Here is a 13,348-nt window from a genome sequence, read left to right as displayed (position 1 = left end):
TATACCTATGCTGATAGATTATCCTGCTCCGTTATCCACTTCAGGTATACCTTACTCGTACTTTGGGGCGGTATTTGAACGGAGTGGTGAATACCACTCTTATACTGCAGACCAGGACAGCAGTTTCCTGACTGCGTGTACAACCTGGATGGCCTACTCTCGTTGTTGAACAGAATTTCGGTGTCTCATCCCTTGCTGAAGAAGACTCACAAAGGCATGAGATAGCGTTTTAAGAATTCCTCAAGAAACAACACTCGTTCGAATCGTACGTTAGATAATCAGATTGGAGAAGTTGCGCATCAAGCCGGTCAAGAGGGTGAGTCCGAATCTGGACATATGAAAAGAGTTGCAAACAATGACGCCGGAAACCGGTTCATCTTGCTTTATTGGGAGACATCGCGCACAGTGCGGATGAATATGTTATCTTCTGATGAGTCTGGAGCGAGAGCCCGTCGTTGAAGGTAATACGCAGCAAAAATTCTGCAGCGTCCATTATCGCCGTATTTAATCGTAGAACACACCCGGTCGATGATTTCATGAGAGAATAGCTCTGGTCAGTGTCAGTAATCTCACCCCGAAGCCAACGATGATGTGGTAGGCAGGTGAGATTTACTATTGATCAGCTTGACTTGGGCCAGATCATGGCTACTAACGCAGTTAATGACTTGCTGGATGACCAAACGGAATACCTCAAGAGGTAGATCAAGGAGGATCATGGTGCGTCTGATGCTCGATGAGCGTGTTCCCTTTGAGTGTGGATCGAATGTTAAAGAGTAGATTGTCTTCCAAAAAGGAAGATGATGATGGCCTGATAAGAGTTGTACAGAGCTACAGTGGTTATCACATGACTCACTAGGATCCTTGCTCTATAATACTTTGGGTTATCTAGGAGTTTGCGGCGAACTTTCTTTGGTGTATAACAAGGGCGTCAGCATCAGGCGCATGAGGAAGCACTGTGGAGGGTCATCAACCGAGTCACGTAACAAATCAAGGCAATCAGTATAAGTTTAACATAAAAGGGTACGTATGGCTTATGGCCGATATATACTCAATTGAAAGAAGAGATAATCAACACCATGCTGGCCTTTATGTATTTCCCCCAAAAAAGTTCTTATTACTTAATGGCCAACCATAGCTTGCTGTGCAGGCGCATATCTGTTGCCATGTGGCTTAGCAGCATCGATAATCTTGCGCATCTCCTGCTTGTCCTCTTCAGTTAACTCAACGTCCCGAGATGCCCAGTTCTCCTCTAGTCGCGATGCCTTGGTTGTGCCTGGAATAGCAATCATTCCCTGAGACGCAACCCAGGCAAGTGCGATCTGGCTGACGGTGGTGCCTTTTTGGAAAGCGAGCTTCCTAATCTCTTCGACAATTGCCTTGTTTTTATAAAAATTCTCGCCCTGGAATTTGGGGGCTGCGGGTAGAAACGATATGTTAGTTTCTAACTATTGAAAAACTGGAGGCAACTTCATCGATCAAGACTCACAATTCCGCCGGAAATCATCTGGGGCAAAGTCATTAGGAGACTGGTAGTCGAACTTATCTACAAGCCAGCCGTGTCCCAAGGGACTATAAGCAACATAGGCGACTCCCAGCTCCTTGCAGGAGCTAATCAGGTCGTCTGTCTCGTGCAATGTCTCAAAGGCTGAGTATTCAGCCTGGACGGCATCAATTTTGGCAACTATTGTTTGACGAAGTTAGCGAGGCGCTCGAGAAAGGGGAACTGAAAGATCGGAAAGCAACTAACTTGAGTTAGCTCTGCGCAATGTCTTTGCAGAGCATTCTGAGAGACCAATGTACTTGGTCTTCCCAGCCTTGCGAATCTCATCAAGAGCGGGGATGGACTCTTCAAGAGGGGTATCTTAGAGAAATAAGCATGCAAAATGGATGGAAACTGTGATAATCGGCTTACTAGGATCAATCCGGTGCAGATAATACAGATCAGGAGTGAATCCCAGTCTTTCAATGGTTCCTTCGATGTACTCCTTGATGTGGGAGGCAGAGTTGGTGACGGAACGATCACCGTTGAAAACATTGAACCCACATTTCGAGGCGACTGTTGATGAATTAGAATCAATTATTCACAAGCCGAAAACACTTAAAAGCGTACTGAAAATTTTGTCGCGGACATTGTGCTTCCTGATAAAGTCACCCAGCAGCTTTTCGTTCACACCGGCTTGATAGACCACCTTGATCACAGTCAGACTCGGCCGTATTCAATTGCAGACAGTCACCCTCGACCTACAGCAGTGTCCCAGAAAGTGCATCCCAGCTCGATTGCCTTCAGGAGAACCGGCTCAGCTTCCTCAAAACTTAGGTTACTGCCCAAGCCAAAGCTCAGACCCATCGCGCCGAAGCCCGGCGATGGGACTTGGATATCACCAAAGGGAAGTGTCTTGACCATATTTGCTTTCTTTCTTTCCTTTTGTTTTTTTTTTTTTTTCACTGTTGAATTATACCACCAACCTTTAGATCTTGTGGTGGATGGCAACGAGTTTAAATACAATTGCTGTTCCTGGTGTAAATGATGTATGGAACGGAGTTTAGCATATGCAACCTGCTTACACCCATAACTCCGATAAGTCCGGGTACATATATTCGAACTGACACAAGTGGGCTAGCATGAACCATGGCCAATCTTGTATCGACAAAGTAGTATTAGGGATGCTTGCCGTTTTACTTCAGCAGCTGAACGCCATCTCCACGTTTACGTGATTAGGGCATTTTCGGCTCGGACGACGAACATAACATACATCAGCATCTATCATAGCAAGATAAGGATTTTTAATTTACAGCTAATTAGTCAATAAACACCACCTCCTGATATATTAGTATATTAAGTCCGCTCACAATCAAGTCTCCAAATTGTTGGAGTAGCTTCCCCTCCCCTGCAACGCTCAATAAATCATATTGCTGTCTCGGACGCAGACGGAAAAACTGTATATATCGTCAGATAAACACATAAATGCTATTCTGGCTAAGATGAAACCTGTGATAAGCCTCAAGATCATGCAGGAACATATTCCTATCAGGAATGGGTACTCTTGATTCTCTTATCAAGATCCTCCTTCGGCTGAATTTTTTGGAATACAAAAGCCCAAGCGCAGTCGCCGGGTTAGATTGTCTCGAGTCAACTAACGTCGAGGTGCTATTGAAGATGATTCGATACGTCGAGCGACAGGCACTGTCCCTTGCAATACTATGCAGCGCAGTACTGGCTCTGAATACAGTCTCCCGTGCCAACGCAGAAAACTTGGCACGTGGCCGGGTCACCGTATTGGATGGAATTCCTTATTACGTGGGCGATATTCCGGTGTCTCAACTGCTACATGTACCGCCATCGACGTTGGACTCGACCGATCTTTCCAATGTTGACATTCTGCCCATGACCGTCGTCTCCAGCAATTCGTCTGAGCTTACCGGCCGTGAACTAAATGCCACTATAGCCGAGTATTCTATGCGAGATGATGTGTTCAGCTCAGCTTTCCTCAACAGTAAGTAAATGGCCCAACGCTGTATGAAACTATGGAAAACTGAAACTTGTACGTTAGCCATCTACCTCACGAACACTAAGTACAAGTCCGCTACAATCGATCTACAATCAGCGTTTCCAGAGCTTCGCAGAAACGGCAATTCAGTTCTCATGGTCTCGCCAGAGTACAATGCTAGTGAGAAAGTTCAGCCAGTCATCCAGATGCACCTTTCGCTGGAACTGCCGATTGGTCCTTATTTTCTGTCGACAAAGACTGGACAGATCTTCAAGGCACATCGGCTGTACGAGGATACTCAGCTGGCTTTTCTCGAGCCTTCAATCAGCGATGAAACGGGCGGATACTGCTCACTTCCTGGACAGAGTGTCGCTGTTCCCTCGCGGTTATACTATACAGTAACACCGGAGAAGCCTTTGGCTGGCGTACGTCTAGATATTCCCTATCTCTAGGCTCATCCTTCATTGCTAAAAACCCGATAGCTTCGACTCGGGGTAAAGGACATCTTCCACATCAAAGGTCTCCGAACAAGCGGCGGAAACCGTGCATACTATTCCCTGTACGGACCGCGCAATGCCACAGGAACAGCTGTGCAACGTCTCATCGATAAGGGTGCTGTGCTCGTGGGAAAGATGGGCACTGTTCAGTTTGCCAATGGTGATCGGCCCACTGCGGACTGGGTGGACTTCCATTGTCCTTTTAATCCTCGAGTAAGTGATGCCCTCTATTCAAACCCTCCCATACATAGATGACTAATTTCGCTACTTCAGGGCGACGGCTATCAAGACCCTAGCGGCTCATCTACCGGACCTGGCGCTGGCATGGGTGCATACGACTGGCTTGACATCGCCATTGGAAGCGACACAGGCGGCTCAATGCGCGGCCCAGCCGGTGCCCAGGGATTATTCGGCAATCGGCCCAGTACGGGCGCAGTTGAACTGGACAACGTCATTCCCCTTTGCTCTGGCCTTGACACTGCGGGTGTCTTTGCTCGGAGTGCGCATACCTGGGCTCGTGTCGCCCATGCCTGGTATCAAGATTTTGATGGCGGCTATCACTCATATCCGAAGAAGCTATTGTATCAAAGTAGTTCATTCACGACAGAGGCCATTAATAACACGGATGCATCAGCGGTGATTGAAGAGTTTGTGCTAATGCTAGAAACGTTCCTTGGAACGCAGCGCACCCATGTCGACGTCAATGCTGCTTGGAACTCCAGCCGACCCTCTCATGTACCCAATATCACCCTGCAAGACATGCTGCACTATGTAAGACTTATACCAGCTCCCCAGATAATCAAATATCTAACCTGTTCCATATAGACGTACGGCACTCTCATTTCCGTATACCAATGGCTTCACCTGGGTGTCCCGTTCTTCCGTGACTACGCTGCAAAACACGATGGCCGCACTCCATACATCAACCCCAATTCCCTACTTCGCTGGGAAATCGGCAGGGAAGCACAGCAAGAAGGATGGAATAAAGCGTGGCAGAACAAGACCATTTTCCAGCATTGGTGGAACGGTAATGCTAGTTTCGGAGCTCATAATAATGAAACTTGCTCAGAGGGTATCTATATATACCCGAACAGCGTGGGTTCTGTCAGTTACCGTGATGAGTATTTCGGGTAGGATGCCATTCACAACCCCCATACTTGTGAAAAGCTGACCTGACCTGTTCTAGAACCCCATCGGCCCCGTTTTGGGGTATGAGTGATAGCAATATTGCTGTATTTGCTGGAGTCCCGGACTTGGTCGTTCCGAGTATGTCACCCTTGCACATGTATTTGTTTAGTCCCATCTAACACCATATTCGTACTCCAGTTGGTGAAGTTCCCCACAACAGCACCAAGAGCGGCAAGACCGAGTATTTGCCTGTTACCATGAGCTTGGTCGCGGCTCGCGGCTGTGATTTGATGTTGGCCAACATGATTCGGGAGATGGAAGATCAGCACATTCTCAAACTAGTTGCGGTTGGTCCGATGTTGTACCCTTAATGTATGTCAGTTTGAAGTGTTGGAGGGAAGCTCAACTATTCTGGATAGTTCGGGGGGGTAGGCAATGAGAAGTCCTTAGGTCTCTCTATAGCTTTTATTTAAGCCATCCCCGGCTGTTTTGCGATTGTCTTGCGATGAGTATTTGTGCTCAGCATTAAATGGGCATGTAAGGGCTTGGAGTCAACGTGACTGATTATATTCGAATGCTGATTCAAAGCCCGCTTCTAGAACCCCTGTGTATGAGATAGAGAGTGTTCCTCGTAGTTAGCATCTCTACGCCGGTTCTCAGCAAGAGATAAGATTACTTACTGATCCTGCTTGTCGTGTCGCCTCGACTGTCTGGGAAAATTTCGCGTCAAGTCCCCATAAGTCGGTTGATTCTTGCCTTAGTCAACGTATATGCTGGTCTTAGATGTGCTATTACACCAGTTGCCCTTGTCTGCCAATTGTTGAGATAAATCGTTCAGAAGCTCGTAGCGTTATACTATATCGTCTGTCGTAATTTTATTGAGGCATCGTTCGCCACCCATTCCTGCTTTTTTTAAGTCCAGGAACTTCAAGGTCAATTGTGCTTCGAATACATGGTCATTGTCGACTCTCCGATGGGCTGCTTTCGAGACGTTTTGCTTTTGCATGACACTTGCTCCCGATTTTGAACTCAGATCAGACGTGGACCACTGAGACGGCGCCGAAGTTAATAAACTGAATGAGAAGAATGATAAACCGCAAGATTGGTATCCTTGGGCGAAGCGTTCAATAAGGGCGCATATCCATGGTCCCTTTTGTCGGGTCTACAAGCAATGGTTGAGATATGCCCTTCCTCTTCGTTTTGATAGTATTATGTATGTAAATGGCCCGGAACCATTCGAGTTCCGTCTCAATATGTCTTCTACAAAGGCAGCCGATTAGCAGCAAGACACGTATCTGCCAAGGTTATCAGAAAATATCCATACACACCGTTAGAACCCCTTTTCAAAGGCAGGAGGATGGCCGTATGAGGTATCAGCAGGCACACAACATCTGCTTCTTTCTACCCCAAGCAGCCTTCACAGTCTATTCGTCTTTGGTGACGTATTTAATTTCATAAGATCAACATGTCGCTTAAGAAATGATGGTAGTGTCAGTTTCAGCACATTCCGCCACTCATATGCTTTTTGAACACTAGAAATGTTAAACAGAGGTTTCGGGGACTGGCCGAAACCAACTTCGAAAGCAATTTCAATGTCATGCGAAGAGGTTACAAAAGACGCGTCAGGCTATTTGATGCTCCCCGTATCCGGAATGACTGACACTGCTTGGTCCAATTCGAACGACAACATATTCCATACGGAATAGTTCAGCAAAAGGGATACATAGCTTTATCTTCTCAGTGACCCTTCACGGCCCTCGACGAGGCGCGATCGACCAGATTTCAGCTCGCCATCTTTGAATATCATCCTCTAGACTGATATATCGTAAGCCGCATGTAATCAAGTCAAGTACTTCGTTGACTTTAGCTGCTCGCATGATCTCTTGCGAGTTTTCCAAAGCTAGACTGTTTTTATGCTTGTACTGTTTGATTGTGATGACGGCCCGTACGCGAGGATCGCCGCCTTGTATCCACGGCTACTTGCCCTATCACTTTGATCGTATTCCAGCCACCATAGACTCCCATCGAGAGCGATATGGTTTCCGCAAAACTGAGAACAGCTGCTCATCATTGCGATATGTTCGTTGGTCTTCGACTCTGATTCCCGGTGTCATTTCAGGACTTGAAGATCTGGGAAGTAAACGAGGGGTTCTATTCAGAGAAGCCCTCTCATGGAAGACCAGGTCAACTCTTGCAAGGAAAAGCAGGACAGACAAAGTGACCAACTAGTTGACGTCTTTTTTGTCGACCGGTTGGCGTTTGGGAGTTGAAAGCTACTTTTTTGGGCTTTATTTAACCATGTCATTTGAAAATCCTGATCACTTACAAGGTAGAACTTCAGCCACATAACAGAAGCTCGAAAACCATTGAGGCTTTATCGGAGATTTAGAGGTTTACCAAGTTCTCAACATGATTATCTGCTCCAGTATACGTTTACTGCGCGTATGGCTTCCTTGGTCCTTTGAGTGTCTCATTCTAGAGAAAGTGGCACTTCAGTATAAGTTACTAGTCTTATCTATAGGAAGAGACATGGATGGGCAGTATCCAAGATTATTAGGACTTCTTGCCTCGCAATGATTGCTCGTAATCTCTCTTGATTTGGCTCTCTCCGGTAAGCCTAAAAGGACCTCTAGTGATTTTCCATGAATTCTTTAAGTTGTTAAACTTAGAAGCTTTTTTGACATGATCATTTTACCGAGATTCTTGTCAAGGATGAGAGATGGAAATCTGATTTGAGACAGGCTTGATAACTAAATTTGGCCTGAGATATGGTTCGAAGACAATCTCGAATGAGATCTAAAGCCATAGTTATAAAGTTGAGAACAATTTCAGTCACTAAGGACATTGGGAGTTGGCCCTTGAAGTGAATAACACGATATATTGACTTCGTGAATACAGAACATGTGTGGTCCATGAGTCCGAATATGTACATTACACGGGTTCTTCCATTCCAGCGAGGATGGATATACAGAAAGATACTTGTAGTACTTTGTGCTCTATAGATACCAAAAAAAAAAAAAAAAAACATGCATAGCGAGCGAATTTATCCACCAACTCCTTAACGAATCTTTCGCCTCACCAAGTCAAGCCTCACCGAAAAGCCACTTGATCGTACCTGTATACTCGGCACGCCCGACGCGATCAGTGGCAACAAGCCACCAGCCCCATAAGGAGTACAAATACGCCAATCAAACAGACAAGCACTAATGCTACGGGTGTCATCTTACTTGATGCGAACAGCTGGAAATAAGAGGCGGCGATCTAGTGATCTATCACACCTGTCAAATCGTGCCTGTTCCAGCCGCGATCTAACCCCCGCTTAGTATAATGGATCAATCGGCAAATGTTCGCGGTTTCTGGCATGAGTATTTTTGTTTTGTATTTGTTTTCGTTTTCGTTTACCTTCGGCAATGACAAATGCCGGCCGACTCCGGTAGTTACAGGGTTAGTAAATAGCGTGTTATGAGTTGATTGTAAATAGATTAATGCGGCTCCATCCCGGGCACTACAAGGATTGTTGGGAACAGGGAACAGGACAAAAAAAAAGCGCACACTGGGTGAGACACTCACGGCAAGAGACAGACCAGATTGACGAGCCGCGTGGGTCCAGATCGCAGTTGCGACAAAGACGGACAAGTTCCTTCAAATTTAATGGCAAAAGCGAGCTTGCGACAGACACCTTCTCGGGCTCCACCGCGCAGCCGTCATGTCGCTGCCGCCGCCATGGATCATCGGAACCGGGAATCGGATCTCGTTCTCTCTTTGGACATGTTCCATTGACCAACCAACAAGGATACTAAATTTAACTAGGGGCTGGGCAACTTAGATCCAATTTTTTGGCCCCCACTGTCAGCCTGTCAGTCGACAATCATAATGTTTTCCTGCGGTCACCGTCACATGCACGGTGGACGGGGAAATGGGGAAAAGCATGAAGCCTTTTTTGGAATGTGTTCGGTTCAGCGGCGAGGTGCCGAGTCATGACTTGCAGAAATTGTGTTCCAGAATAGGCATCGCGTGCTGCAAAATGTAGATCAAAGAACTAATGAATCCGACTGGATTGCGCTATATATGTCGACGGCGAAGATCCTTGTAAATCATTTATCATTGATTGAATTGTGCGGAGAATACACAAGCATGCATTCCGTAGGTTTTGACTGTTTCACCTGGTCGACTCCGGGGTAGGAAGCCAGGTTGGTCTGATCTTCTTGACCCGAGGTCGCAAATATTTCCAGAAGAGGACACTCAAGAATTGCATGTGATACAAAGCCTGGTCGACAAGCGCCCGACGTGGACCGAGAGGGTTTCAAGTCAAAGGATTATTAGATGCAGGTGGCGTAAAGTGGTCGCTATCGTAGTCGAAATAATAATAACTAGTGGTACGACATCCAGCAGTCAGCAACATTAATGGCAGTCGCGTATCCTTGCCGAATCTAAGTGGCAGTCCCACTGAGCGCTCACTCAAAGCGTTTAGTGGAGCAGCTGTCAAGCCGTCCCTTGAACCTTGACACGTGCCAATTCCGTCATGCTGTGCTACCGCGATGGTTTGTCTGTCGGCTTTTGTTCATGCGGTATAACGACAAACCTTCCAGGGTGCAGCCACTGGCAGAATTTGGCGAATTCTGCATAGTACTCCGTAGCTGCATGGTGACCGAGACAAACAGTAGTGTCTGCATGATAGTATGGAGTAAATCATGGTCAACAAAAACAGCGGGGCATAAACTGAGCTATCAAAAGTCTATCCGGAGGATCAGAGGCTCAAATAAACAAGGAACTGCGAATCCTTTACCGCAAAGGAACGTATGCAGCCACCCATGCAGGATTCGGACCAGGTGGCTTGGGATCCATAAGCATTGCTACCTGGAAGTCAAACATATCGATAATTCAATTTATCGAAGTCACTTGCCTGCCAGATTTGCTTTTCTTTTGCATATATAGAAAGTCTGTGTAGCGGTCAGCGCCTTATCATGCTACCGATCGTGCCCGATGTGGAGCTCACCCACTCCGTATCCCATTCTGCAGCTTATACTCTGCGCCATACCTACAAACACATGAATGCAGGGCCCTGAACATCGAGGATCCTTGTAAGTTCGATCCATTAGGTTCCCAATGCATATGTATCACCGACGCATAGTAGGCCCACCATTGCAAGCTGCCACGACGCACTGCGGGGACAAATGACATTTTGCTTGTTTGTCCGTGCAGACAGGAACACGTAGAAAGATAATAGCGCGTCTTATCACGGCAGCAAGCGCTAGCAACCATCGTCAGCATGCAGGTTGCCATGCCCATGTCCTGTACCCGCGACTACCCAAGTCAATATCCCCATTCGTCTGCCTGCATCGAGATCTCATCATGACTGTGGCCCGACTAACACCGTATGGAGACGCTGTCATATGCCGCATGACAAGGGTATCTGTATGAGTTGTGTAGCCGCAAACACCGTGGCTTCATGACAGACAGGGATTTGGAAGCAGTAGACGCTAGATTTTTGCTGTGGTAGCGCCACTGCCGTGATAATGTATCGCAGGCGTTAGTGTCTTTTCTTCCTTTGCTTGTACCTGGAATAGAAGCCTTACCTAGCTTGGTTACTAGGTCATGCCAGCAAACCTGGTGTGAAACATTCTGTTCAATATAACCCAAGACATGCTCATCGAAGTAAGTTGATAATAGAGCACCTGTAAAACCCACCTAAAAAGGTGGATTTCGATGATAATAGATGAGAAGATAGGAAAAGACAGAGGTTGGACGCGCTGAGCAAGGCACATGATCTAATCCCGTGACATCCCGGTTCCTGTGCAACATACAATATTTACCAGTCCGATTGGAAACACAAAGCATAAGCGAGTATAGAACAGACATACTGCGACTTCATAGTAATTGCAAACCTGACTATTATCCAGCTCCATTCTAACGACGCAACATTGTCACCCTCCTTCCTCCTCCCAAAACACAAACATGTCTAGAATAGCAAACACCAAGCACGTTCCTTCCACGAGCCGTGTCAAGTCTGAAACACACCACGAGGACGGACCGTATCGACTCAGAAGCCGTCCTTGTTAGATACTGAGGGGGCTTCACCGGTTTGAAGCTCGACGAGATTAAGACAGGATGGTGTCAGTGTGTCAGATTCGGCAACTGGCGGCTGGCAGGAACGGGCGCCGTTTCGATGGTGAAACACATCACATGAGGCTGAAACGTCGAACTGTCAGTGTCAGTGGTTGGGACGGTAATCAGGGCGTTTCTGTTTCTATTATTTCGTCCATAATATCAGAGAGGTTCATGGGGATATTGACATGGATATAAAGATGCCGGCTCTCGAAACAATGGTTGTCGTGAGTATTTTCAGCTGCATTAACATATTCCTACTCAGTATTGTGCGAAATAGGAATAGTCAGTGAACAGAGCTCGGCCGGCCGGCCACCCAGCCTAGCAGGGAAAGACCGACGATCATTGCAGAATTCAACAGGAGCATAACATTGCGATTGTGATTGCGCTTGTGATCGTATTCTTCAGGGTATCCAGGGCGACAGGGGTCGTGGAAAGAACCAGGACCAAGGTTGCTTTCTCGAATGACGTATTGGAGGGGCGTTCTAGAAAGACAGATTGAGTTTGGGTCAGGGGAATATCGAGAGTTTGGGCGGTTATTAGAGTGGTCGACTATTGGATCGAATCGGACAAGGGTGAATTTCGGTAGTGTGGCAGCGTGTAATGTCTACGAATATAGAGGAACTGTTCTTTGCCTTTGCTATCGAGGTAGAGGATGATATTCTGTATGGAGAACTGTCATTTTGTGAATGGAGGCATGGAGAGAACCCAGCAACCAGGTAATGGCAGCGGTGACAAGAGGCTGACAGGCAGGCACAGGACATGACAAATTCCACTAACATATGATGGATCATCATCCTGGTTCCTGACCGCGTGGATGGCGAATTTGCTGGATTACCACTAATACATACTGAGTACGGTGTTCTGTGTTCTCCGTATACTCCGTACTCCGGTCCTTGCTCTACGGAATATTGATAATGAAATAACCATGGAATTTACTGAACCGGATGCTCATGATTATCCAAGGATCTACACGATCTGGGATCTGGATCTAACCGTGTTGGGCAGGAGGTATTGCACTTTGTCCAATTTCTAAGACACCACAGAAGGGGAGGTCTCCTGAAAACCACTAATGCGAGAGACTTCGAAGGTGAGCCCTTGTCACGACAGGAGTATTGACACAATGCTGTCAGGTTCGTCACAACGAAAGACGGGGCTACGGAGTCTCATTGGAGTGTGTAAAAGCACTCGTGCTGTTGGACCGTACCAAAGGAGACTAGTAGTGGAGCGACGTTAAGCTTATGAACTCTCCAACACGTATCCTTGACAGGAATACGGCCGAGTAACTTGTCAAACGAACCCCCCACACCGAAATAGGCAATAGCATAATTCGGAGAGACAGAATTGGAACAAAGTTTATTCCTTTCCCAGGCTCTCTCTTTGGTCGTACCGGATTACACACCAGTCCGGCACCGGTGCTGATTACCGCACAAAGCAAGAGGGCCAGCTCCCATTTTGAGAGATATCCCCGGGTGGTTCGTCCACTCATAGTTGCGAGTTCTCTGGATAGTCATCCGATGAAAGGGGCTGAAGAGTTCGATGGATTTTCGATGGTAATCGATGGGGCTACTTCTTTCCAGTGATCCGAATGACAGGTGTCCGTACCCGGTGTATGTCATAGGATTGCTCCATCCTGTGCCTCACTCGGCCCTGAGAGTGCGAGAAAAAACCAACGAAACAGTTGCAGTGGAGAGGTTTCCATATCGTACGGGGTACTGTGTAAGAGTACTACGTACTCCATACAATCCGTATGTATTCGATACATACGTAGGCCTCCGTATACAAAATGACACCTGACACGTTCCTCATCGATCCCTTCCGCTGACAACCCCGTATTCTCGCACGAGTCAGATCGTGTTAATGGACCATGTCCAAATCGATAGTGTCGTGTTGGCGATTCATGACAGGGAGAATCGCCTACAGGGATTCCAACAGAGAGTCAAAAACAAACCAATAAATTGGATCCGGACGGGTGATGGACAGTAATTTTTGCCCCGATCGGCTTAGGAGTGGGATTTTTCCCGTCGCGTTCACGGACGGGTATGAGCCAATGAAAGGACACAAATGCAGCCATTTTTCAGCTCGTCCGGGACCATCATCTCGTGGCCAACCAGCCAGATTGAGATACGG

General features: G+C 47.0%; 2 protein-coding genes across 2 annotated transcripts; one reads left to right on the top strand and one right to left on the bottom strand.

Annotated features, from left to right (window-relative positions):
* Positions 1 to 1,118: 1,118 nt before the first annotated feature.
* On the bottom strand, positions 1,119 to 2,404 carry ACHE_10741S (uncharacterized protein; the record flags this gene model as incomplete). The annotated part of the gene is made up of 6 exons (XM_043282642.1): positions 1,119 to 1,414; positions 1,487 to 1,681; positions 1,748 to 1,861; positions 1,913 to 2,056; positions 2,111 to 2,189; positions 2,246 to 2,404. 6 exons carry the CDS (start codon positions 2,402 to 2,404, stop codon positions 1,119 to 1,121), a joined length of 987 nt encoding a protein of 328 aa, XP_043131861.1.
* Positions 2,405 to 3,157: 753 nt separating this feature from the next.
* Positions 3,158 to 5,484, top strand: ACHE_10740A (uncharacterized protein; the record flags this gene model as incomplete). The annotated part of the gene is made up of 7 exons (XM_043282631.1): positions 3,158 to 3,494; positions 3,552 to 3,913; positions 3,971 to 4,198; positions 4,259 to 4,756; positions 4,811 to 5,115; positions 5,172 to 5,251; positions 5,312 to 5,484. The coding sequence occupies 7 exons, from the start codon at positions 3,158 to 3,160 to the stop codon at positions 5,482 to 5,484; spliced, it is 1,983 nt and encodes a 660-aa protein (XP_043131860.1).
* Positions 5,485 to 13,348: the final 7,864 nt, after the last annotated feature.

Source organism: Aspergillus chevalieri, chromosome 1 (assembly GCF_016861735.1).
Source record: "Aspergillus chevalieri M1 DNA, chromosome 1, nearly complete sequence".
In the NCBI taxonomy this organism is placed as follows: Eukaryota; Fungi; Ascomycota; class Eurotiomycetes; order Eurotiales; family Aspergillaceae; genus Aspergillus; species Aspergillus chevalieri.
This window is presented reverse-complemented; position numbering and strand designations above follow the sequence as displayed.